This window comes from Eretmochelys imbricata, chromosome 20 (assembly GCF_965152235.1).
Source record: "Eretmochelys imbricata isolate rEreImb1 chromosome 20, rEreImb1.hap1, whole genome shotgun sequence".
NCBI classification, from domain to species: Eukaryota; Metazoa; Chordata; order Testudines; family Cheloniidae; genus Eretmochelys; species Eretmochelys imbricata.
Window position 1 is genome coordinate 13,300,320 of NC_135591.1, and position 26,222 is coordinate 13,326,541.

The 26,222-nt window shown below is 61.9% G+C and overlaps 1 protein-coding gene across 1 annotated transcript in view; it reads left to right on the forward strand.

The window, feature by feature from the left end:
• Positions 1-12,768: 12,768 nt before the first annotated feature.
• Positions 12,769-26,222, forward strand: part of ZNF385A (zinc finger protein 385A) — a 54,396-nt gene continuing 40,942 nt past the window's right edge. Inside the window, 2 exon segments of the mRNA XM_077838918.1 lie at positions 12,769-12,943; positions 18,490-18,632. Of these exon segments, the coding sequence (XP_077695044.1) occupies positions 12,769-12,943; positions 18,490-18,632 (318 nt within the window).

The window sequence follows — 26,222 nt, forward strand, 5'->3', positions numbered from 1 at the left end:
CTCCAGCCCCTCCTCCTCTGGGCTTTGTCCCTTTCCCGGGCCAGGAGGTCACCTGATTCCTTTGTTCTCCAACCCTTTAGCTCTCACCTTGCAGGGGGGAAGGGCCCAGGCCATCAGTTGCCAGGAAACAGGGTGTCGGCCATTCTCTGTGTCCAGACCCCTGCACACACCTGCCCTCTAGGGCTCTGCAACGATCATACACCCTTATCCCACCACCTACATATTTAAGAACTGCATAGGGGAAACTGAGGCACCCCCACAATATTCAGATGAAACATTAAGAACAGTCCCGCTTCGTCACAGAGTCATTGGGGGTCTTCTGGGCAGGGGGGAGGGGAACTGGTTAATCCTGCTTCTTCTGGTGGGTGCCTGGCCGTGGGGCAGGGAAGCGGCTCTGCCTCCAGCAACACCAGGGCAGTAGTGGGCACTAGGCCCGGCCCCGGGGCAGCTCTGCCGGATGGGTCCTGCTGACTCCTCTTGGTGCCGCTGCCTGGGCCATTGGCACCATTCCGGGGATCCTGGCTGGACAGAGGCCAAGCTCTGGTGCGTCCCCAAGCCGCTGCCTGGCACCTGCACCACGGGGGAAATGAACCTGCTGCCCCCCAGCCTCCTGCGCCGCCCCTCAGGTTACAGGAGCAACTCCATTGGCTGGCAGAAGCAGCGGACAGTTATCGTCTAGTGGGTCAGAAGAGAGGTGGCACATGGTTTGCTAGAGAGTTATGCTGGCATCTGCGGGGGTGCCAGAGGGCACTGGAGATGTTGGGGCATTGGCAGGGGTGCTGGGAACCTGGGGGGCACAGGGATTGGAGGGGACATGGCTGTACTGGAGCTGGTGGGGGAAGGTGGGGTGTTGAGGAGGCTGAGTTCTGGAGTGGGGGGATGTGCATTGTCCTAGGGCAGGATCCCCATTCCAGCCCCACAGAATGGGGTGCCCAGCGCTCACCCCACACTGGCGCTGCAGGACACAGTTCCAGGCAGGCTGATGGCACAGCCAGTAGCGGTGCCAGCCTGGGGGTACTGAGCAGGCCCAGCCGGGTGAGGGTCACCTTCCTCCAGGCACTTGGCATCATCTGCTGCCTTGGCAACCCTTCTGAGACCTTCCCAATTAGCACCTGGCTCAGCTGGATTTTCCCTCTGGGCCTCGCTGTATGGAGGGTCCAAGAGGGGATTAGGGCTCAAGCACTGGCCAAACACCTGCCCTGGAATTGTGGCCCTGCTGGGATCCTGAGGAAATCAGAACAAACCCCTTATCCTACACACACAGCCCTCAAGAGCCCCAGCCCCCCAAGGACTCCATCCCCCCAATGGCTCCCACACCAGGCCCCCAAGAGCCCCAGCCCCTGCCCTCCACCCCCAGCCTGGCTCAGGGCCTGAGGAAGTTGCAGGAACTTAGCTGGGAACTTTCTCTTTTGCAGGATCTCCTGCACCACGTTGCTCTCCCCCTCCCCTCAGCGGGCAGTGCCAGATGCCCCAGCGAGTGAGTCTCTCATCGGGCCCTGGGGGCTCCGGCCCTGGCTGGGCAGGCATCAGATCTGGCAAGTTGCCCAGCTGCCGGTGGCTGTGCCTGACTGTGGGCGGGGGAGACCCGTGGCCCTGTGGCAGAGACGCAGGCTCAGGGCTTGCTGGGGCAGGGCAGTCGGCTTCCAGGGCTCCGGTATCACACCAGGGCATTAGGGACAGGGAGACCCCGCCCTGTCATGGCTCTGCTGCCCTCAGCCCCCACAGCAGCAACTGCTCCCAGCTGCATTGCTGCAGGGTCGGAGACCCATCTGCCAGGGCCACATTGTCCTGGACACTGGCCGGGGGCAATTCAAAACTTGGGGGTCCCCTGGCACCTTCCCCTGAGGAACACCCAGCCGTTCACAGGCAGGGATATCAACAGCCCCCAAGGGGCAGCTGGATATCACCCCACAGACGAGAGGAGAAACTGAGGCACAGAGAGGGGAAGAATGCACCCAAGTTCACAGAGCCATAAATAGAACCCAGGAGTCCTGACACCCAGCCCCCCTGCTCTGACCACTAAACCCCACTCCCCTTGCAGAGCTGGGGATAGAACCTAGGGCTGATCCCTGGGATAGCCCCGCAGCTCCCTGGGGCACAAGGGTGGTCAGACTCCAGCAGGTGACTGTGAAATGAGTTTGCCAGGCCTCAGGCCTGTCTGTCGTGTGAGAGAAGGGATGAGACAGAGCCCCCCAGGATAGATAGCCAGGGGCCTGCTCCCCCAGTTCCCCCTCCCCGGGGTCTGGACAGCAAGCAGAGCCCTGGTTGGGCTTGGGGGGGATTCTGCCTCCTGCCCCAAGCGGGGACAGAGCTGGGGTTGCCACTCCTAGGACTGGCCCTGATGGGGATTTGTGCTGGGAGCAGGATTCCGGCGTCCCCTTGCTGGCTTGGGGGGAGGAGCAGTAGTCAGGACTCCTGGGTTCAGTATCCCCTGGGTGTTGCCTGGGGTCCAAGTCTCCTGGCAGATCGCAGGTCTCTCTGGTTGTGTGGGCCTGAGGGGGCAATGGCACCCGAGTGGTGGGGTGGGCGGGTAATGAGGCCTTGCAGTGCCAGCAAGCCATGCCCTGCACAGAGCAGGCCAGGGAGGGGGCAGCATTACAGACTTCAGGGCCAGCCTTGTGTCCCCAGGGTATAACCGGGGCTCGGTCTGGGTGTGGGGAGCCGTCATTGCTGACCTGGGGAGGCATTCGCTCTGGGCCCAGTGCCGGAACCAGGCTGATGCCTGCTAACCCCCGCAGCCTTCAGCCCCACCATGGCACACGCCCCCTCACTAAGGGCCTACGAGACCCCATGGAAGAGCCTGGCTGAGGGGGTTGCCCCAATGCTGACGTTCAGACGGGGTGGGGGGACTGATGCCAAGGAGAGGGCTCCTCCGGGAGAAGTTGGGGGGCTCACAAGGGGGGCTGGGCAACAGGCTTATCTGGGGGAGTCTCCGATTCGAGCGGCTCCCCCACCCCATCCCGCTGCCCGCTGGGTGCCCACTCAGCCCCCCATGGTGACGGAGCCGCTCCTGCTCCTCTCAGCCACGCTCCCAGCCCCTGCCAGCTGCCGTGCTGGCAGCGGAGAAATGGGGCCAGTTTGTCAGGAACAATCAGGGTCTTTTCCGCCCGGCTGCTCCCAGGCTGCGCAGAGACGGGCCTAGCCGGATGGGCAAGGGGGGCCAGCAGGCTCTCGGCGGCCAGCGCACCAGGGTGGGGGGGTGTGGGGGGGCATGCACCAGAGCTCGCACCAGAGCCCACCCTGCTATGTGGAAGGGCCAGGGGTTCACTGAGTCAGGTCCAAATCTGCTGGCATGCTGGGGAGGAAGGGGGCATGAGTGAGCTGGGGCTGGCTGCTGCACAGCATCCCCCAAAGTGCTATGTACCCCACACCCTGTGGACTTCATGCCCAGCCAGGCAGCCCTGGGGCCTGGGCCCTGCCGCACATCACTCAATCCAGACTGGGCATCCCCAGACCGCAGTGGTAGGAGTCCCACTCCCAGCCCCCCATCCCAGCCTCGTGCATGCCCAGAGGCTGCGGTTTAGGGGAGGGGGCATCGTGGGTGGCCAGCAGGGCTGGCCTTGGGCTCGCACATAAGGGGCGGCAGGGCCAGGACGGTCCTCACTCCACCCCACCACACTGGGCACCAGTTCCCACCCTCCACTGTGCATCACCAAGTGCCTGGGCTGGCTCCGGGGGGACGGTTCCTGGTCCTCCCCCCACGCCTCCTGTGCCCATCGGCCAGCCACAGGGCTGTTCACCCAGCCCTAAATGCAGTGATGCGCCCAAGGCCGGGGCATGTGCTGGGGGGGTGCTGAGACCCCTCCTCCCCACCTGCCTGGCTCATAGGGGTGCAGTGGGTCAGGCCCAGAGATCCGATTGGAACTAATGGGGGAGGGGGGCTGGACCCAGGGATTTCTTCTGGGCCTCTCCGGTGACTCCACAGCCCTCCGGCTTCTCCCCTCGCTCTTAATATGCATGGTGCCCCATTGCATCCTGGGACTTCTGTTTCTGACTGGCAGTGGGGCCCTGACAGCCCCTCCCCCCATCATGGGGGTTGTGGTTGGGGAGCGGGGGAGAACCACAGGCACTGGCCCTTCACTCAGCACCTTTTGCCAGCCAGGGAGAGACCGGGTGGTCGGGGAGCGAAGTGGCACTGCCAGCCTTCGCGTGTGACTGGTGCACACGGCTGCACTGCCATGGGGAGGGTCTTGGGGGAGAGCAGCAAAAAGGGGAATGTGATAGTCTGGGGTTAGAGCAGGGGGCTGGGAGCCAGGACACCTGGGTTCTGACCCTGGGAGGGGAGCAGAGTCTAGTGGTTAGAGCAGGGGGCTGGGAGCCAGGACGCCTGGGTTCTTCCTAAGCTCCAGTGGCTGAAAGTTGATCAGACAGGAACTGACGTGTGAGTTTCCTCCAGGGAGGGGAATTTCCCCTGGGCTGTGAAGGAGTTGCTGGTGCTGGCCATGCTCCTGTGTAGCCGGGATGTTTTTTTTAAGATCTGCTGTGGGTGCAGCAGGAATCCCCTGGGGGCAGCCCTGTGGCCTCTGCCAGCAGGACCCCTGGGCTAGGAGCCTCTGGTCCCAGCTGAAGGGGGCTCCAGCTGTTGCCCCGGTCTGGCGGGCTCTGCCCCTGGGAGTCAGGTCCCACGCCCTATGTCCGGGCTGGCACCTCTCCGACCAGAGCTGTTTCAGGCGCAGACAGGGCTGTGCGCACCCCAGGCTGGGCCCTGTGGTGGGTCGCGGCACCACAGGGAGGCGAGAGGGCACTGGGCCCAGACTGCCCTGGCCTGGTTGGTGAGCGGGGGCCTGGCACAGTCAGGGTCGGGGGTTCTCCCATAGTCAGGGCAGCACCACACAGGCTGGGGAGTCCTGCCAGCTCTGGAGCGGGGCCAGGGGAAGCTGGGGACTCAGGAGGGGTGCCTCCCAGGGAGGGGTGGTGGGGGGAGCCCATGGGCCTGTGAGTCGGGATTGAGGGGCATTGGGAGCTGGGGGGAGCCCTGGGGGCTGCGGGTCTGGATTGAGGGGCATTGGCAGAGGAGTAGAACCTGCTTTCGGGGGGGAACCTGTGGCCTTCTCCCCAATGATCCCCCCACAGTCCCTCTGAGCAGTTGCGGCGTCATGTCTCCTGTGTTTGCCCCCCATGCTTCATGCGCCCTGGAGTGGGTGGAGGGAGACGGCGCAGACCCTGCTATGGGGGCAGTGAGGCGGAGATGAAAGGCAGGGGGCTCCACAGCAGGGAAAAAGGCCCATTTACCCCCCACCCAGAGCCAGGGTCCTGCGCTCAGCGTGTCCTTGTGTCCTGGGGGGCATTGGCAGAGGAGTGGTGGGGATGCCCTGGGGCCTGTGGGTCAGGATTGAGGGCATTCGCAGAGCTGGGGGGAGCCCTGGGGGCTGTGAGTCGGGATTGAGGGGCATTGGCAGACCTGGGGGGACCCCATAGGGCTGTGGGTCGGGATTGAGGGGCATTGGCAGAGCTGGGGGAGCTCTGGGGGCTGTGAGTTGGGATTGAGGGGCATTGGCAGAGCTGGGTGGAGTCCTGGGGGCTGTGAGTCGGGATTGAAGGGCATTGGCAGAGCTGGGGGGACCCCATGGGGCTGTGGGTCAGCATTGAGGGGCATTGGCAGAGCTGGGGGGAGCCCTGGGGGCTGTGAGTCGGGATTGAGGGGCATTGGCAGAGCTGGGGCGAGCCCTGGGGGCTGTGAGTCGGGATTGAGGGGCATTGGCAGAGCTGGGGGGAGCCCATGGGGCTGTGGGTCAGCATTGAGGGGCATTGGCAGAGCTGGGGGGAGCCCTGGGGGCTGTGAGTCTGGACTGAGGGGCATTGGCAGAGCTGGGGGGAGCCCTGGGGGCTGTGGGTTGTGATTGAGGGCAAAGCTGAGCAGTGCAGGAGCCATTCGCCACCCCAGCTCCTCGTCCATCCTCACCCCCAGGCCCTGCGTTCCAGCAGGCGTCATACCCGGCAGCCTGGCCTGGTGCCTGCGTCCTCCTCACCCCACCCTGGGCGCACCCTGCATCCCCACCAGCTGCCGCACCCAGAGACATGCAGATCATGGGTGAGCTGGGGGGCAGGGCTTGGGGGGCAGAACTGGGGTGAGCTGGGGGAGGTGGCTGCGGGGGTAGGGCTGTAGGTCAGCTGGGGGGCACCTTCACAGGCTCCTCTGGGCAAGGCCATGCAGGTCGCCATGGTTACGATTCCCTAGGATGTTCCCCACCCTTGGAAGTAAAATCACAACCAGGGTGTGTCCGGGAGCTCCACTGCCCCCTGCTGGCGGGATTCACATCTGCTGCGTGTCATAGGCCCTGTACACCCAGTAGCAATGGGGATTCCTCTGTCACCTGGTCTGTGGGAGCAGGAGGATCCCGGCTCTGACCCGCCTGTCACCGGGAAGCTCCGAGGTGCGGTGGGTGGCATAAGGTACAAACGTGAGGGCCCGAATGAGCCTGCATGTATTACAGGTGGTCCCATTTCCTTGCCCCCAAAGGGTCCCAAAGCACTTACTGGATAAGGCACAAACACACTGGCAAACTGCAGCCACCTCTGGGGTGATATAGAGCAGCAATTTAATGTTCACAACATCTCTGAACAGCTGCTTAGGACTGGACAGGGCGGAGAGAATGCAGTGAACTAAGGGGGGCTGTGGGTCTGAATTGAGGAGTGTCGGCAGAGCTGGGGGGGAGCTCACGGCTGGGGTACTAGGGGCTGCAGGTAGGGAATGAGGAGCTCTGGCAGAGCTGAGGGGGGAGCCCAGGGCTGGGATAATGGGGGGCTGCTGGTCGGGTTTGAGGAGTGCCTGTAGAGCTGTGCTGTAGCCAGGAATTGGAGTACACCATGTTTGGCCACAAAATGCAATTGAAGAACGTAGCAAGTGCACAGCCCCGCCGTGGGGGGGGGGGAATGTGGGGGGCCATGGGGGAAGTGGGGAGGGGTGGGGGGCACAGATTCCCACAAAACGGGTACTTAGAGAAACCCAAGAACCAGAGTCCTTCAGGCCCGCAATCTGCAGAGAGCCGCACGGGGAAGGGGCTGATAGGAGCTGGGTGTGAGCCTGGATGGGCCACAGAGCTCGGAATAGAGACTCCCAGGGCAAAGCTGGCCACTGCACAGAGCAGGGTGTGGGCTCAGCAGGGGGCGCTCTCCCCTGGCAGTCAGTGGGGCACTAGGGGGCGCTGTGCTGCCGGGAGCAGGGTTGGGGGCTCCGCAGGAGGCGCTCTCCCCTGGCAGTCAGTGGGGTACTGGGGGCTGTGCTGCAGGGAGCGGGATCAGCAGGGGGCGCTCTCCCCGGCGCTCTCCCCTAGCATTAGGACTCTGGCAAGGGGGCTGTGCTGTGTGGATGGGGCTTGTTCAGCCCCGCAGGATCTATGGCCGTTCCTGGCAGGAGCTGGGACCCCCGGGCTCTGGCCTGACTTCGCAATTCCCCTGCCCCTCCCTCCACTCCGGGAAGTTTGGTCCCAGGGGCAGCACCGCGCAGATTCAGGAGGTTCGAGCAGCTGGCTGGACGGGGATCGCTCCCATCCCTTGCCCCTGCAAGCTCTGTCTGCCCTGAGCAACCGCAAGTGTCCCCCCACCGCCCTGCCTGAGTGGGGCAGGAGCAGGAGAAGGGAGGCCTCTGGGGTGGGGGAGGGGCAGGCTCTGCAAAAGGTCATGAACTGAACTTGCTTCTCACACACTGGTGTGGCCTCTCCGGAATATCAACCACGGAGATGCAGAGCAGGAGCTGTGGAGAGAACCCAGGAGTCCTGGCTCCTGTCCCAACCCCCCGCTGTAACCACTAGACCCCACTTCCCAATCAGAGCCAGGGAGAGAGCCAAGGAGTCCTGGCTCCCAGCCCCCGACTCTGCCCCGGCTCTGCAGTTGATCCCCTCAATGTCCGTGCTGTGTGGGGCTTGGGCAGCAATGGAATCAGTGCCCCCCACCACCGCGTGTCCATGCCAGGCTGCCCGCTGGGCCGTGGGAGCCGGCACGCGGGCAGCTGTGGGGCCAGGGAACCGAGCTGTCATCTCCCGTCACGCCTCTCCTAAGCCGGGCTCCCCGCCCCCCCCACCCCCCCGCCGCGCGCCTGCCCCACTTTTGAGCGCCTTTAATTGGCTGCTGTTCCCAAAGCCCGTTAGCGACCGGGGAGGAGGGGCGGCTGCGGGCGGGCGGGAGAAGGGGACACCGGGTTCTGTCCCCAGCCGAGCCCTGTCCAGACCCAGCGCCGGGGGCAGCAGCAGGGACCCGGCCTGCGCAGGTAAGCGCTCGGTGCCTGGCCCGGGAGTGGGCAGATTAGCTGGACAATGGGCGTCTGGAGTCTCCTGTCATGCCTGTCAGGGTTGCTCAGCTCAGCACCCGCCACGCTTGGTAGCTGGACCTAGGCTGACCCCCCCAGCCTGGCCGCCCCACAGCACTGCTTTGCTTGGAGCCGTCACAAGGATGATTGGAGGGGCAGGCAGGGCGGGGGCTGGGAGGCGGAGGTCACCCCAGGGCGCTGGCCGGGGGCAGGGCTCTAGCTTGAGCAGTCGAGCTCTGGGCAGGAGGGAGGGGAGGTGCTGTGGGGGAGGGGTGATCAGATCTCTCCTACCCCCATGCTGCTCTTTGACCCCTCCCTGGTGGCTGGGGGGCTGTTTACAGTGTCTGGGCTGTGGAGGGAGGGGAGCCTGGTCTCCACAGTGCGCCCTAGGGTAACACGCTGGCACTGAGCATGGGAGAAGGGACCCCTGTCACCCTCTAGTGGTAGGGCCCATGCAGGGGGCCAGGGCCCTGGGGAAGCGCGTCTCCTGGCTGGGGGGTGTGGGGCAGCCGGTCCCAGGGTCTTGGCCCAGCTGGGGGTCACCTGGTTGCAGGGGTTACAGGGCATTGGGGCATAGACGTGCCTCAGTGACAGCTCCCTGATGACCAGTGCCAGGGACCCCGGCATCCGGGTAGGGCCGAGTCCCTGCAACTGAGTCTTGCTAGGAGAACTGATGAATGGCTCCTCGATACCCAGGGCGGGGGCAGCGCCAGCCTGGAGCCTCGTCACTGATCCAAGGGGAGTGACCCCCAGGGGTGGGGATGACCCAGCTTAGACATGGGCCTGGAGATGCTGGGGCACTTGTGGCTTAGCCTGAGAGGCATTGGCAGAGCTGGGGGGACAGAGTTGGGATGGCAGGGGGCTGCAGGTTGGGATTGAGGGGCAATGGCAGAGCTGGGGGGCAGGGCTGGGATGGCAGGGGGCTGCAGGTCGGGTTCTGCAGACTTGTCTCCGATGCAGACTGGGGGTCACAGATTGTGCCCTCTGCACTCAGGTATCTGGCACTGTCAGGTTCACAGGCTTGGGTGGTACCCAGTGTGTGGGGAACTGGTGCTGGTGCAGCGGATGCATGTGTCGGCGTGACGGGGTCTCTGCCCGGGGAGGCGGGAGATGGTTTCAGCCCCTTTTGCAAGGGGTACTTGGTGCCAGCGGTGGGAGAAGAAGCAGTGAACAGCAACAATGGGGCCCTTCCCAGCATCTTCCAGCTGGGCCATTGCAACAGAGGGGAAATTGAGGCACAGGGAGGGGCAGGGATGTGCCTAGCACATTTTACAGCTGGGGACGAAACCCAGGAGTCCTGACTCTCAGCACCCCTGCTCTAGCCACTAGACCCCACTCCCCTCCCAGAGCCGGGGATAGAACCCAGGAGTCCCACCCACCCCTTCACTCTCTGCCCATCCTTGGGACTTGGGGACAGCCCTGCCCATCACACCCACCCTCACCTTCTGGGGTGCTAACAGCCTGGAGACCCGTCCCAAGCCCCAGCCTTGCTCCCTCACCTCCGAGACCCTGTCAGAGCTGCCACCCCCCACCCCCGCCCCCGTGGGAATTGTGGTGTCATTTTTTATTAACGCATCGAGCCGCCTCTTTAGGGGAGCTGGTCTCATTAGCTGTCCCACCCCCAGAGGGGAACCCTTGGTGGAGGGGGCTTTGCCTGGGGGTCTGGACAGGGCTCATGTGCCAGCCCCCTCCTGCCTCCCCGAGTGGCACTGTGGGGCAGAGCCACAGCTGCCTTTGGGCCCTGTGCTGGTGCAGGGCTCTGAGCTGGGCAGGGGGCGCTTGGGGGGGCTGGGGGGGCTGAGAGCTGTGTCTCAGAGGGGGCCCTGGATCAGTATCTGCTCCCCTCCCCAGCTGTGTCCCAGGCCCTCAGTCCCCCAGGCATCTCGCCAACGTGCCACCCCCAGCAGCCGCAGAGCTGCTCTGAGCCATGGCAGCTGCTGGCACCCAACCTGATCGAGGAGGGGGCTGTGCTGCCCCTTTGGCAGCTCCCCCGGCCAGAGCCCAACAAACACTGGATTGACCCAGCAGACTGTAAGGGGCACAGCCAGTAGGGGGCTCAGCAGGGGGCGCTGTGCTGCAGGGAGTGAGGGGGCTCAGCAGGGGGCGCTGTGCTGCAGGGAGTGAGGGGCTCAGCAGGGGGTGCTGTGCTGCAGGGAGCAGGGCAGGGGTGAGCAGGGGGCACTGTGCTGCGGGGAGTGAGGGGCTCAGCAGGGGGTGCTGTGCTGCAGGGAGCAGGGCAGGGGTGAGCAGGGGGCACTGTGCTGCGGGGAGTGAGGGGCTCAGCAGGGGGCTCTGTGCTGCAGGGAGTGAGGGGCTCAGCAGGGGGCGCTGTGCTGCAGGGCAGGGGTGAGCAGGGGGCACTGTGCTGCGGGGAGTGAGGGGCTCAGCAGGGGGCTCTGTGCTGCAGGGAGTGAGGGGCTCAGCAGGGGGCGCTGTGCTGCAGGGCAGGGGTGAGCAGGGGGCACTGTGCTGCGGGGAGTGAGGGGCTCAGCAGGGGGCTCTGTGCTGCAGGGAGTGAGGGGCTCAGCAGGGGGCGCTGTGCTGCAGGGCGTGAGGGGCTCAGCAGGGGGTGCTGTGCTGCAGGGAGCAGGGCAGGGGTGAGCAGGGGGCACTGTGCTGCGGGGAGTGGGGCGGGGGCTCCGTAGAGGGCATGGTGCTGCAGGGTGCAGGGCGGGTGTCAGCAGGGGGCGCTGTGCTGTACAGAGTGGGGTCGGGGATCAGCAGGGATCAGTTCTCCTAAGAGATACCCAAGGGCCGTGTTCCCCAGTTGTGGTGATGCCAGAGCACCAGGTCCTCCCGAGAGCAGCTGTTCCTGTGCCCAGCCACGTTCGAAGTGCCCTGCCAGGGCGGGCCCCTGGTTCAGGGTAGAAGAACGTCCCCCATGTCTCTGCCTCTCATGCTCAGCCATTGAGGCCAAGGGTGACTTGCACTGTGCATGGATCCCGACAGCACAGGGTGGGGTGGCTCTGTGTGGGGTGGGAGGGAGCTGCTCCCCCTGCCCCCAGCAAACGAAGCTCCGAATGTCACCCAGGCCTTTGGTGTTGCGTCTGCACCGTGTGCCAGCACCTCGCCTGGGCTAAGGAACTCTGCACCGTGACGGCCACCGCACGCTCCCACACTACTGCCGCAGGAGCTGCATCTATGGGGGATGGGCAACCCCCTCAGGCTCGGGGCTCCGAGTCCTGGCCCCTGCCCGCTCTCATGAGGTGCCTTCAAAGGGAAGCAGCTGGTGCAGATTCCATCTCTGGCTATTGCACCCCTGGCTCTGTCCCTGCAGGGTGTTGCTGCGGATGGATCAGTGGCTGTCATGCTCCACCCCAGAGGGGGCTGCAGAATAGTGCAGATCCCTGAGTGGAATGTGCTTTGGGGTGGAGAAAGGTTGTTACCTTAAGGACAGGGACTAATTAGCGCCCATTGATGAGGGAGGGAGCCCCCTGCTCTGTGTATGCCCTGGCTGCACATCGAGGGGGCCACCCATGAGCACAGCTCAGCCCCCACCGCTGTGCTCATTGGGAGGTGCTGTGCGGAGGCGGGGGCCGGGGGGAGTCAGTTCCCCTTTGTGGGCAGCAGGAGCTGAGCTGTGAGTAGGAGCTGGAGGGAAGCAGCATCTCTCGGGCCTGCAAAAGCGGATCCAACCCTGCTGTGCCCAGCCCAGGGGCTGGGAGGTTATATGGGCTCTGGCGTTTGCTGTTGGGGCTGAGAAGCGAGTGCTCAGGGGAGGCATGTGGCTGGCCGTTGGGGTGGCTGTGATGCCCAGGGTGAGTGTAACCTGCTGTCATTGGCTGCGCTTGAATCTGGGTGCTGGGCTAGAAGCAAGGGCTCTGTTGTTGGAGCTGCAGGAGTGGCTCTGCTAGCTGGCAGCAGCAGCAGTGGCAGTAGGTTGTTATCTTTGCTTGGCCAAGCCACTGAAGGAGGAGATTTTACAAGCTTGTTGTGGGGTAACCAGCCAGTGAGATTTCGCAGGCTGAAAACAGTGCGGATGAGAGAGGCAGGTTGGGCTTGTGCTGGGCTCGGGGGACTGGGCCCAGGAAGTCACTGAATCTCTCTAGGGCTTGGTTTGCACTGAAAGGTTACCTCGGCCAAACTCCCAGTGAAAACCCACCCCCGGTCCACTGGGCTTGGCCGACCTCCCCCCACTGGAGACGCAGCCGAAGAGCCGCATGGGGAGGGGGGCACAGAGCTCCCTGGCTGCCATGGGGGGGAATTAGGGAGAAAGATGTTCCTTTGTTCATCTTGTCTATCCAGACCCTGAGCTCAGTGGGTGGGATTGTCGGCGGGGAAGGGGGCACACTGCAGCCAGGTGCTAATAGCAGCAGCAGCCCCTCCAATAACAGGTGGCTCAATTCCCCTCCCCCCTCCCACCCCGATTTTCAGATCCAGAGTTCTCAAAACTTAACACTTAGGCCCCTGGTCAGGTTCAGCCGGCTCAGAGCTAAAGCAGCAGCCACGCCAGCTGGCTGGAGGCTCCAGCAGCTTCCCAGCCCCGATTTCACCCCCAGCCCAGCCCAGCAATGTGCGGGATTATGAGGGCTTTGCCATTAACTGCCATCACCCAGCTCCGCTGCGTGGCCTCCTCCCTGCACACCCGCTTCTCTCCAATCCCAGACCTGGCCATCCCGTCGCACTCTGTGGTGCTACCACAGAGCCGGGGGCTGGAGCCCCTGTTCCTGGAGGGGCTGCTGCTCTCAGCGCCTGGCTGTGGGATGCTACATGCCCCCCACCCCCCGAGGGAGCTCGCAGCTGCCCACTCTGCAGCACCCCGCCACATCAGGAAACTGCCTTAGGCTTGGCACTCTGCCTCCCCCCGCGGCCTCCCAGCATAGGGTGGCCACTTCCCTTTGGGTTAACCTGCAGGATGTTCTCGTACCCGCCCCCCCTACCCAGCAGCATAGGGTCAGCGGGGCACTCAGGTAGTTCGGGGCGCTTTATGACACGATGACCTGGATGCAAATCCGGGGAGCCATTCAGTGTCCCCATTTACCTATAGGGGAGCCAGAGAGCAGCATATGCAGATTAGCTGGCCAGCAGGTAGGCGCATGGGCGCACGCCGCCTCCACTTTACCTGCAGAGGGTGCCAGGAGTGTCTGTTCCCCCAGGCCGGCTAGCGGTGGTGTGGACGTGCAGCGCCCGGCACAGGCGCCCACTCACAGACCCCAGCAGGGTTTGCTGCAGGGACCTCGGTGCCTGGGTCTGCAGCATGTTCAGTCCGGGCCAGGTCACTCTCAGCCCCGTCACGTTTCACAACCCATCAGTCTCGCGGCTGAACCCCGGGGAACAGGGAGGGGTTTGCAGGGACGGGGGCGAGAGTGCTGGGGTGGGAATTCAGATCAGCCTTGGGGCCTTTCTCCCTCCCGCCCCTCCCCCCCAACGTTGGGGACTTTCTCCCGACCCCTATTGTCTCGGGGACTTTTCTCCTAACCTCCACCCCTAGGCTCTCGTGCTCAGTCCCTTGGGTCTCTGCTGACTCCAGTGCCCCCGAGATGGGGGATCAGAAACCAGGTCATTGTCTGGCTCCGTGACTGAACTAGGGCGGGGCAGGGGGGGTTGCACCCTGTACCGGAGCCAGCATGGATTCGATGGGGCCGTGCTCGAGTGGAGAGGGGCAGGGCGCAGGGGAGGGGAGGACTCCAGGTTAGATGGGCCCATTGCTGGCATGGGCATGGCATGGGCATGGCAGGCAGGAGAGCAGTGGGTACTCAGGGAGAAGGATCTGATCTGTGGCATTAGTGGTGGAAGGGAAATACTGGGCTATTGGGCCCATGGGGCTGGTGGGGTATGGTTGGGTGGGGGAGGAGGGGGCTAGTGGGCTAAATGAGCCCCTGGGTTTGATTTGGGGGGCAGGGGGACATGGGGCTCGAGGCACCATGCTCTGCACCCCATGAGCTCCAGCTCCAGCCCATCCTCTGCCCCCTTTTCCTCGGCTGTGCTGGGTTCCCCGCTTGTGTCCCCAACCCCTCCCTGCCGCTCAGGATTGGCCGGGACTGTTAGCCAGGCCGTGTTGCCCCCATGGCCCTCTACTGACAACAGGTGGGCCAGGGGATTTCCCATCTGCTCTGATGGGGCTGGTGCTCACATGGGTAAGGTGCCGGGCTGGGGGCAGGACTCCAGGACACAGTTCTCTGCTGTGTGAGATGCTGCCCCCACCTGAGTGTCCCAGTAGAACAATGGGCGTAATAATGCTCCTTCCCCCTACCCCTTGTAGGGAGCCATGGGAGCTATGATGTGGGGCAGGGCCCAGCAGCTGGCCTGAGTCTGTCGGGGGGGGAGGGTGGGCAGACCCTCGTGCAGGACTCCTGGGGGCTCCCCTAGGGGTGCTGGGCTAGCCCTGTGGGGGTGCTTCCCCCGGCACAGTGGGACCCGTCCCTCCAGCCCCATGTCATAGGGCAGCCTGGCCCTGCCCCTCAGATCAGCCTCGTGCTGCTCAGGGCCATGTGACGCTTGCGGTTGCAGTGGGGCCGCACCTGCGCTGCTCATCCGGGCGGTTCTGACCAGAGGAAACAAGGTCCCGGAGCCCCCCATGGTGCTGGGAGCCCAGCACCGGCTGCAACTGTCCAGGGAAGGGAAGCAAACCTGACCGTGATGGTTTGACTCTTGCTGGCAGATCCCAGGCCTTGCCAGGGGATGGGGGGCTCTCTGGTGATGCTAGGGTGTAGGAGGGGAGGGGATGCAGAGACAGAGACAGAGACACCACCCTGAGCCTGGGACTCCGGGGTGGGAACGGGGGGAGAGTTGCAAAGGGCTTTGCAGCTCTAATCTCGCTGCACTGGGGCGGGCATTTCCCCTGCCCGGCGGCTGCCTGAGCAGCACAGCCCGCTCAACCCAGCCTGGACCAAGGGGGCTGCCCACCCCCATCCCACCTCCCCAGACACATTCAGCTAGCTGTCTTCCAGGGGCACTGCCAGCCACTCCTCTGCCCCCCAGGGCCTGGGCTCCCAGCAGTAATCGCTGCAGGACCGTTTGGCCTGCCAGCCAGGACCTGCCCATAGGGGTTGGCAATGCCAGGAGGCCCTGCAGCCTCTCTGCCTTGGTGCCCCCGTTCTCTGCCAGGTAACTGGTAAGACAAGCTCAGAGATACCCTCTGGGGCTGCGCTCAGGGGCAGGCCCAGCTGCCCTCCCAAGGTGCACAGGTGCGACTGAGCCAAAGTGCAGAGCACCTGCAGAGCTGTAGGGCAGCTACCTCCCCTCCACCGGGCCCCTCTGCTGCATGGGGCTGCTGCTGGGGTGTGGTGCGTGTGACGGGCTGGATCACAGAAACACCCTGGGAGTTGCCAACTGATGTACCAAGACTACTTCTGCCCCTGCTTTCCTGCCCTGGTAGTGCCCTGCCTGATCAGAGCCAGCCCCGCTAGCCTGCTGCAAACCCAGACCCAGGTCTGAGCCACGTCCCCTAACAGCTGTAGGCTTAACTGAAAGCAGCTTACAGAAGCGTTCCTGTCTTTGACACTCAGATGCCCAACTCCCAATGGGGTCCAAACCCCAAATAAATCCGTTTTACCCTGTATAAAGGTTATACAGGGTAAACTCAGAAATTGTTTGCCCTCTATAAGACTGATCAAGAGATACGCACAGCTGTTTACCCTTCCCCCCAAGTATTAATACACACCCTGGGTTAATTAATAAGTAAAAAGTGATTTTATTAAATACAGAAAGTAGGATTTAAGTGGTTCTAAGTAGTAACAGACAGAACAAAGTAAATTACCAAGCAAAATAAAATAAAACCCGCAAATCTATGTCTAATCAAACTGAATACAGATAAAAACGTCACCATTAGAGATGTTCCAATAAGTTTCTTTCACAGACTGGACGCCTCCCTAGTCTGGGCACAATTCTTTCCCCTGGTACAGCCCTTGTTCCAGCTCAGGTGGTAGCTAGGGGATTTCTCATGATTGCAGCCCCCTTTGTTCTGTTCCACCCCCTTATACATCTTTGGCACAAGGCAGGAATCCTTTGTCCCTTTGGGTTCCCACCCCTCCTTCTCAATGAAAAAACACCAGGTTAAAGATGGATTCCAGTTCAGGTGACATGATCCCAAGCCATCATTCCTCCCAGCCTGACTCACAGGAAGGCCGTCCTGCAAACAGAGGCATCCACAGTCAATTGTCCTGGCTGATGGGAGCCATCAAGATTCCAAACCACCATTAATGGCTCACTCTTTGCATAATTACAATAGGCCCTCAGAGTTATATTTCATATTTCTAATTTCAGATACAAGAGTGATACATTTATACAAATAGGATGCCCACACTCAGTGGATTGTAAGCTTTGTAATGATACCTTACAAGAGACCTTTTGCATGAAGCATATTTTAGTTACATCATAGAATCATAGGTTTCAGAGTAACAGCCATGTTAGTCTGTATTTGCAAAAAGAAAAGGAGTACTTGTGGCACCTTAGAGACCAACCAATTTATTTGAGCATAAGCTTTCGTGAGCTGTAGCTCACGAAAGCTTATGCTCAGATAAATTGGTTAGTCTCTAAGGTGCCACAAGTACTCCTTTTCTTTTTTCATAGAATCATAGAATATCAGGGTTGGAAGGGACCTCAGGAGCTCATCTAGTCCAACCCGCTTCTCAAAGCAGGACCAATCCCCAACTAAATCATCCCAGCCAGGGCTTTGTCAAGCCTGACCTTAAAAACTTCTAAGGAAGGAGATTCCACCACCTCCCTAGGTAACGCATTCCAGTGTTTCACCACCCTCCTAGTGAAAAGGTTTTTCCTAATATCCAACCTAAACCTCCCCCACTGCAACTTGAGACCATTACTCCTTGTTCTGTCATCAGCTACCACTGAGAACAGTGTATATCATATTCACACTCACAGCATACTTTCATAAAATCATATAGAATGCAACGTCACAGTGTGTGCCAGAGCACACAGTTGTGAGGGGGGGCCGTCAAGCGTCACGTGTGCAAGGCGGGCCCGTCGTGTGTCAGGGGTGCATGGCCATGCATGTGGGAGCATGTGTACAGCGTGGCTGGCCTGCTGCAGTACATTCTGGGAGATCATTCCACTGGCCCGTGACCTGAGGTGCAGGTCCCTCGCTCTCTGCCCTACCAGACTCCCAGCACAGCCTCAGCCAGAGCAGCCCCTACCCTTATCAGCAGGCATGAGTAGGGCTGCACTGCCCTGTCCCACCACCAGGGGCCACCATGCCACCAAGACAGGAAGTGGGGATCGGAGCCTAGAGCCTTGCGGTGTCTGTGTAGAGTAGGGGAGGGGATTAAAGAGCTCGGCTCCACGGGGTCTTTCTGGAGATGAAGAGACCCGGACGGACCCAGACAGTTCTCTCACCCGGCCCTGTCCAGAAGGGCGCCTCTCAACCGGCCACACCCCGACGAGTGCCACTTGCCCTGGCCCTCCCAGACTGTGCTGCGCTCAGATGGGCACGTGTCCCCCGCCACGCATGCTAACATGGATCCCCCACTCATGTTCACCTGCAAGTGGAAAAATATGCACGCTTACACACGTGTGTGCACTGTCCCCCGAGTGCTGCTCAGCCCCTTCCCATAGTCCCCTGTTATCCCAGCCCTGGGGTCCCCCACACCCAGCTCTGCCGGTGCCCCTCAGTCCCGACTCGCAGCCTGTTTGGCTTGCTGTGAAAGCCCAGCATGTTCGGGGTTAACTCCCTCTTGGTCTCTGAGTCCCTTCAGGGCTGGGCCAGGCTCTGCCCGCTGGTGGGGGAGTGAGGAGCACGCGCCTGCACCCAGAGGGCTGGCCCCAGCCCTGTGGCCAATGCACCTGGGTGCTGCAATCAGGGAGCCGCTCCCAGGCCTGGCACAGACTGGCCCAGGAGGCTGGAGGCTGGCCCTCGGGGCTCAGGCCTGGATCCTGCCTGGGTCAACCAGACCAGAGTCCCTTGCCCCGTCCTGGGGGCTCCCTCCGCAAGCGGGTCAGGCCAGGGGGGCTGCGAACCATTGAACCAAACCATAAACCCTGGCTAGGATGGAAACCACTTTGAGCCTGGTGTGTGGCCACCCCCCTCCCCCCAGTTCCAGCACCTATGGGCCAGGCCATCGCCCCAGGGTGAGCTTGTGCCCCAGGCTGTTTAGCATGTGTGGGAGCCTGGCACCCCCTGGTGTCCAGCTGCAGGTTGCAGCTGCTGCTCCAAAGGCCTGTGGTTTGGGAGCTGAACGTTGGATCCCTGCGGATGATGGGAATCCCCCACACACACACACACTGCAGACGTGGCTCCCGCCGGGCCCCCCCATGCTGCTCCTAACGCTCTCTCCTTGTCTCTTGTCTAGGGAGCCTGAGCCGGGCAGCCCCGCTCCCCACCATGCTGCGCGCGCCCCCCGCCATGATCCAGCCACCACTGGACATCAAGCACTTCCTGCCCTTCCCCATGGAGGCGCAGCCAGCCGTGGGCCTGTTCTCGGGATTCAGCACGGTAAGGCCCTGGCTGCCACCATGCCCTGCCCTGCAGGCTCGGGTAGGACTCTGCCTCACTTCTCCACTTTCCCCTCCCCCTGTCCGGGTAGGCAAGGGCTGGGGGAACCCCTGACAGCAGGGGAGATGGGGATGCACCTCAGGGGAGCGGGGAGGGACAGGGTGCCTCTGCAAGGATCCTGACCCGGGACAGGGCTGGGGGCTCTGAGAGTTACAGCTGGGGGGAGTGTTAGAGCATAGATCCCCGCCAAACCCTGCCCAGGCCTCACGGACAGACAGGGATGGATTTACCAAGGGCTTTAGGTGCCCATGTCCCATGCATCCCCCCCCAGGTGGTGCCCATACCCCACACAACCCCTCCCCCATCAGAGTGTTCATGCCCCACATGTCCTCTGCCCCAGGGGTGCCATACCCTGTACATCCCCTGCATCGGGGTGCCCATACCTTGACATCCCCTGCCCCCCAGGGGGTGCTGTTGTATTACTTTAAATGGAATATATGGGTTCAATGAGTGCAAGGGGTCACCATGCCCCAGTCTGTGTCCAACATCAGACACAGTTTGGGGTTTGGTTATCAGAGCTCTCAGCTGGGCAGTGCCATGGCAAACGCCCCCAGAACAGCCCGGGAAGTCTGTATGAAAGCCCAGGGGAAGAAGAAAAGCCAGTGAAAGCCTTTGAGCTGTAAGGTATTAAAGGCTTTTCTCAGACCAGTGCCCCTTGATGCCCGGCCCCGGCCCTTCAGCGAGGCGGGTGACAAGAAAACCCATGTCTGACTGGCAGGCTCCTGGGTGGACCAGCCATGGGAGTAACTGGCCTTGGAGGGGAAGCTGGGGGGATGGATGGAGCCGCTGGCTGAGCTGGGCTGGAGCTGCTGATGCTGTTGTGAAAGTCCATCCCGTTTCCCTGCAGACAAAACAAAACAAACGCCCACAGAGGGGAAGGAGACCAGCAGCGTCTCTCTCCTTTGCAGTGTTACGCCCTGGCCCACGGGCTGATGAGCCAGGCCGAGACCCGTCAAACTTGGGACATTGCTCTTCTCTTCCCCTGGGCTCAGGCTTGCAGCCGTGTTGCAAAATATAGCGTCTTGGCAGCAAAGCCAGACTCTGATGAGCCAGACAGTAAACAGGGAGGTGAGAAAAGAGGAGCAGTATAATGGGGAAGGGAAAAAGACACATGGCAGTGGGGTGTGCGGGGGGGGTGGGTGGGGGGGAGACACAAAGTCTCATGTCCCATGTGGTGTTTGGGATTTAGCTGGAGGTGTTGATGGCAGTGGGTCCCCCTCTGGGCGTGTCCATGAGCCCCCGGCCCCGGGCAGACAGGCAGGGGGTCCCTCTCTGGGCGTGTCCACGAGCCCCAGGCCTGAGCAGACAGGCAGGGGCTCCCCCTCTGGGTGTGTTCACGAGCCCCCGGCCTCAACAGACAGGCAATGGGTCCCCTTCTGAGCGTGTCCATGAGCCCCTGGGCCGGGCAGACAGGCAGTGGATCCCTCTCTGGGCGTGTCCACGAGCCCCTGGCCCGGGCAGACAGGCAGTGGATCCCTCTCTGGGCATGTCCAGGAGCCCCCGGCCCAGGCAGACAGGCAGGGGGTCCCTCTCTGGGTGTGTCCAGGAGCCCCTGGCCCGGGCAGACAGGCAGGGGGTCCCTCTCTGGGCGTGTCCACGAGCCCCTGGCCCGGGCGGACAGGCAGTGGGTCCCTCTCTGGGTGTGTCCACGAGCCCCTGGCCCGGGCAGACAGGCAGTGGGTCCCTCTCTGGGCGTGTCCAGGAGCCCCTGGCCCGGGCAGACAGGCAGGGGGTCCCTCTCTGGGCGTGTCCACGAGCCCCTGGCCCGGGCAGACAGGCAGTGGGTCCCTCTCTGGGTGTGTCCACGAGCCCCTGGCCCGGGCAGACAGGCAGTGGGTCCCTCTCTGGGTGTGTCCACGAGCCCCTGGCCCGGGCAGACAGGCAGTGGGTCCCTCTCTGGGTGTGTCCACGAGCCCCCGGCCCGGGCAGACAGGCAGGGGGTCCCTCTCTGGGCATGTCCAGGAGCCCCTGGCCCGGGCAGACAGGCAGTGGGTCCCTCTCTGGGTGTGTCCACGAGCCCACGGCCCAGGAAGACCCACTTGCGCTGGCCCGTGAACGAGCAGGGTGGACAGAGACTCAGGCCAGCCACGCGAGCTCATACTCACTGGCTGGGAGGGCTCAGGAGCCTGAAGTGCCGCCCGCCCACTGTCCGCCCGCCTGTGTTTAGCGCACACGAGAGCAGGGCTGCTGGGGGCGTCTGTCAGGGTCGGCAGGGTGCTGGTGGGTCCCTTGGCAGCCAGGATGGCACTGCTCGCCCCTTCCCCTCCTTTCAGCCAGCTCTTGGTGCGGTCACGTCCATCCAGCTGCTCCTCTGGCCCCACCCCTGGCCTCCAAAGACTCTTCCTTTAAGGAGCCTAACACTAGGGAGTGGCGGGGGGACTCACTGGTGCTCCCATTCATTTGTCCACCACTTAGGCCTAATTTCCGACACGCCAGTGCTGCGGGGCTGGTTTCCAGGCCACGCGACTCCGGGTCCCAGGCGGGATCTTCACACGCCCTGGAGTTCAATCCGCGTCGCGGTCGCCCTTGTTCAGCCTTTCCCATGACTGGGATGGTTATGAGCATTCATCTCACCGGCCTGCTCTGCGGGGAGCCCTGTCCTCACAGCCCAGCCAGGCTTGGCCCATAGACCTGGCCTCAGCTGGGGGCCCAGCTGCACCCCCTTAGCAGAGACTCATCCAGGCCCCCAGACTCCAGCTGTGGGGAAAGTGCTGCTGGCACCACATGCCCTGGGCTGGGCTTGGGGTAGGGCCCCTCACCCAGGCCCCCAGAGCTTTGCAGTGGCACATACCCAGTGCTGGGCTGATGGAAAATCGCTGGGTCACGCTCCGCTCATGACACCCATTAACTGGAGCCAGGCTCCCCACAGCGCTGTTGTCCCCAGGCTCCGCCCCACGGGGAGGGGGCAGCCGACAGCAGGGAAAGGTCCCCTCCCTGGGATAACGCTGGCCTAGAACCCTGAAGGGCCTGGGAAGCCATGGCCAGGGCCCACTAGCCACCCTGGCATTTTATAGCCACAGGAGGCAGCCAGTGTCTGTCTGTCTAACTGTCTGTGTCGGTGCTGGGGAGATGAGTGCCCTTCGGAGCAGCGGGGCTAGGGCTGTGTGCCCACCATACCTGGCTGGCCTCACCCCTCTGTCCTAGAGTAGCTTGGGGCTGGGGTTGACCTCACAGCTCTCTCTCTGCCAGCCCCAAGGTGCCCTTGCCCCCCAGCCTGGTCCAGGTCTGTGGGGCAAGGTGGTCCCAGGAGGGCTCAGTGTCAGCCATGGGACCCCAAACAAGCATTCTCCTTTCGGGGGGCGCTGGCACTTTCTATCATGCCCGCCATCTGGAAATTAGCTCCTTAGAGACATGAGGGCCCAGATGCTGTGGTGATGGGCAACTCAGGGTGAAGGGATTTTGGCAATCTCGCTTCCCCTTCAAATACCCTGTTTGAAGATGGGCAAAAAATATCCAACACCTGTTTGTTAGACAGCTGGAGAGCACTGGAGAGTAGGACAACTTGGTTCTATCTGTGGGCAGGGAGTGGGGACTAGTGGGTTAGAGCAGGGGGGCTTGGCATTAGCACTCCTAGGTCCTTTTCCTGGCTCTGGGCAGGGAGTGTGGGTTAAAACGGGGTGGGGGTGTCTGGGAGCCAGGACTCCTGGGTTCAATCTGTGGCTCTGGGAGAGCAGTCGAGTCTAGTAGGTTAGAGCAGGGGGGGCTGGGAGCCAGGACTCCTGGGTTCTATCCCTTGCTCTGGAAGAGGAGAGTGCTTTACTGATTAGAGGTGGGATAACTGAAGCAGGTATGTTCGGCACAGTTAATCTGAAAGGTTATGGGGCTGAGTGGATAAGACTTGTGTCTGCTGTAATAAGAGACTCAGATTCGGTCACCAGTTGGCTTAAACTCACCTTGTGTAACCTCACTATGAGCATCTCTGTAAAATGGGGGTCTAATATTTGGGGGAGAAGGTGCTGGTGAATATTGAGAACTGTGCAGAAGAATCCCTAGGAGTCAGTAGAGGTGAGACCAGAACTGAGGCCATCTGGCTCCCAGCTTAGTGCACCTGGGGCAGTGTCTGGCTCAATGTGTGCAGAGCCCTGCTTGGCACTGGGGCAGAACATCCACTGCTGAGTATTTCACAAAGCCCAGTTCCCTTGAGGGCTCCAGCCAGGACTGGAATAGTTGAGGTGGGGGCTGCGGTTCAGGAGTGAGGGGCACTGGCAGGGCTGGGGACATTGTGCTGGATCTGTTCCTAGGGTCCCCACGAAGCAGAAGGCCCTGCCATGCTCTCCAAACTGGCTGCAGAACTTACTCAGCCTGAGGGCTTGGGCCTGCTGTTGCCCATCACCCTTGTCTCTGGGCATCTTTCTTCCACACCATACGGATCAGCAGCAGCTAGGGCACCTTACTGGGTCTGTCTCTCCTTTTTGGGGGGCTGCTTGGGGTGGGTCTTGGAGTGTTTGTCTGTGTTCTGGGGTCATTTGGGTTTGGTTTTAAAAGTTTTAAAGGCAGTTCCCAAAGCGACCAGTTCAGGTCTGTCCCTTTCCCTTTGGACTCTGCTGGCCTTTCCATAGCTTACATCCAGCCGCCACTGAAATGCAGCCACCTCTGGGGTGAGTGTGGCACAGGCAATGTTCAACAGACACAAATGGTGGCTCTGGCATCCATTTGGAACCCCAGGTAAGTGGGAAGGCAGAAGGGAGCCCGGGCCCCAGGCAAACACCGAGCTGTGGATCTGTGACATGGCCCAGCTTCAGAGCGGGGATGTGAGGTGGCTGTGTCAGGTGGCCAAGGCCCAGGGATCGGAGGCTGCTGGTCGTCTGCCCATAGGGTTAGTGCAGAGAGCGGAGCGCACCCAAGCCCACTGCTGACACCATAACCATGCAGCAGCTGCTGCTCCACTAGGCACAGGAGGCCCTGCCACAGGACTGCAGCACGGGGAGGGGCCACTGGGACTCCTGCAGCTGGGGACAGGAGCGTCCTGCTGTCCCTGGCTGCCAAGCTTAGGGCAGCTCCCTGGGCAACATTTTATGTAAGAAGAACGTTTGTATATTTGCACCTAACTTGCATATGGGCATAAATGGGGAACGTCTCCTGCAGGGGACCAGGTCTGGGGCAGTTCTGCCTCCCTGATGGCCCCAGCAGCTCCCGGCTGAGTTGGTCCGTTAGTTCAAAGCATTGGGGGGCGTTTATGATGTAGGAGCTGGAGCTGAGACCCTCCCCAAGCCCACCTTGCTGCCAAATGGCCCTCGATAATCCCTGCTGCGCTGGGCTGATCCAGGCAGTGACCAGCAGGCCTGGGGCTCTGTGGCTTACTAGCAACGCCCCAAGGCAGCTGGTCCCCCACAGCGCTGACCTCCCCCATGCACAGAGCTGGCTCTCAGGGAAGACACATTTATTAAACTTGGTTCTGCTCTCTGGGGAGCTGGCCCAGGCCGGGCTCTCTGATCCCCGTCTCCTCCCAGCAAACAGTTCAGGAGGGGCCCCTCCCTCTTCTGAACGAGTTGGCGCCCATTAACCAAAACATTCAGAATACACCAGTAAAACAAACAGTGACCTCACCTCTGAACACAACCCTCCCCAAAGCACAGGCACCGTTCTTACATCTGTCTCCCCTGAATGGGCACCCTTCCCTGGCCCAGCCCCGCGGGCTGCCACCTTCTGGAGGAGAATCGCTGCAGACAGCTGGGTGCTGGGATCAGAGAGGAGGATCATCCTAGAGAAGGCAACAAACCACACAGCACCCCAGCTTCACACAGGTATTTGTGACCAGGCTGGGGCCGAGGCTGCCCGGCTTTGGCAGCAGGGTGCAGCCTACTGGTTAAAGGCTCCATAGCCGAGTGTAACAATGGGACTGGGTCCTCTGCAAGGCACGAGCCTGGGCTCTCTGGCACTTAAAGCTCAAGCCACTGCCACTCAACTTAAAGGACAACTCCCAGCGGCAGATTCCTAAACCTCCCCATGCGATCTGGCCAGTTGAAAGGGACGGAAATCCATCTGTCGTCACGTGGGGTAGACAAGCACATAATGTGGCAGCTGTCCCTGAAAGGCAGCGTGGCAAAGTGGGTGCAGCTGTTTTAGAGTGCTGGGCTCTCTCCCAGCTCTGCCTGAAGTTACCTTGTCCAGCCCCTCAGCTGTCTTGGGGGAGCAAGCTGCCTCCGTCGCAGAGGGGGGCTCTGGGGCCTTGGTGGTGAAGGGTGGAGAAGACTCGTGCACAGTCTGTAGAAGGGCTGGGAGTTGGCTGCTCTGCTCCAGGCTAGGGGCTGTGCGGAGCAGTGGTGTAGCTAGGACAGGAAACCTGGGTGAGCCTTGACTTTCAGGTGGGTAGACAATGAAGGGGAGCAGGAGGGATGGGGGGCTTGCCTCCCCACACCCCCTCTAGCAGGTCCTTACCACTTAGCAGGCACCAGAAGATGAGGCTGCCCCGGGCGCACAGGCTGTGGGGCGCACCCACCGGGGTTTGAGCTCCAGCCACCCCTCCTGACCCTGGCTCAGTGTTCATCCGCCCAGCTGGCCGCATCCCTCTCTTGCCAGCACCGTGCGCTGCTGCTCTGGTCTACGGCCCCAGCACTAGCCCTGCCCAGACCCACCCTGACGAGGCACCCCCCCCACCTGGGACGACTCCCTCCCCCACAGTCTGTGGATTCGGGGGGGTTTTGTCCTGTTTTGGGTGGGCCTGGATGCTAAGTGAGTGGGCCACGGCCCACCCAGGCCCACCCGTGGCTACGGCCCTGGTGCAGAGAAGGACTCTCCATCTATAAGCACTTCACTGGGCCTGCACAACAGCCCTTCACTAATGCACGAGTGTCATGAGCGCTGCTGGGCTGTGGCTGACCAGCAGGGAGCCTTGACAGCTGAGTGCCATGGGAAAATGCTGAATTAGGCTTTTTACAGTTTGTGAAAAAAGAGAAACCTCTGAACGCTGTTTAACGAGTCTCCATCAGCTGGCTCCCTGTATTCACTGAACTGGGGCTCACAGCCCGACTCTGGGCAACAGGACTTGGGCCGACAGCCCTGGGTGGCAGGGTTTGGGCCATGGGCAGCTCGGTTTGGGCTGTGGCTGTCAGGTGAAGCCCGAGCCCTGCCACGCAAGGCTGACAGCAGGAGCCCCGTGGCCCAGGGCTGAAGTTCTCCAGATCATCCAAAGTTTTGATTATCCGATCTGGACCCTGTCCCCTTAGATCAGACAAATGTGGTTCATGGGGTTCCACTGGTCCCTCCCCATATTGTGGTAGGGAAAGCAAAGTTCCGTGTTTCATTTTAATTGCAGAAAAACACAGATTTTTATGAGGTTTTTTAATGGGAGAATTTTGGGGTTTTTTTATCATGGAAAACTGGATTCCCTGCTGGTCAGCCAGCATGTATGTGTGGGGGGAGGAGGGGGACCTTGGTGCCCGTTAGATGGCCCTGGGGATGGCTCAGCCATCTGAGAGCAGGACCTGCCTGTTGCTAACTCCCCTATCCCCACAGCGTCAGTGGTCTGCCAGGTAGCAGGGTGCTGCCGAGTTCCTGACTCAGCTGGGGATGGGGCAGCTCAGCTCGGCA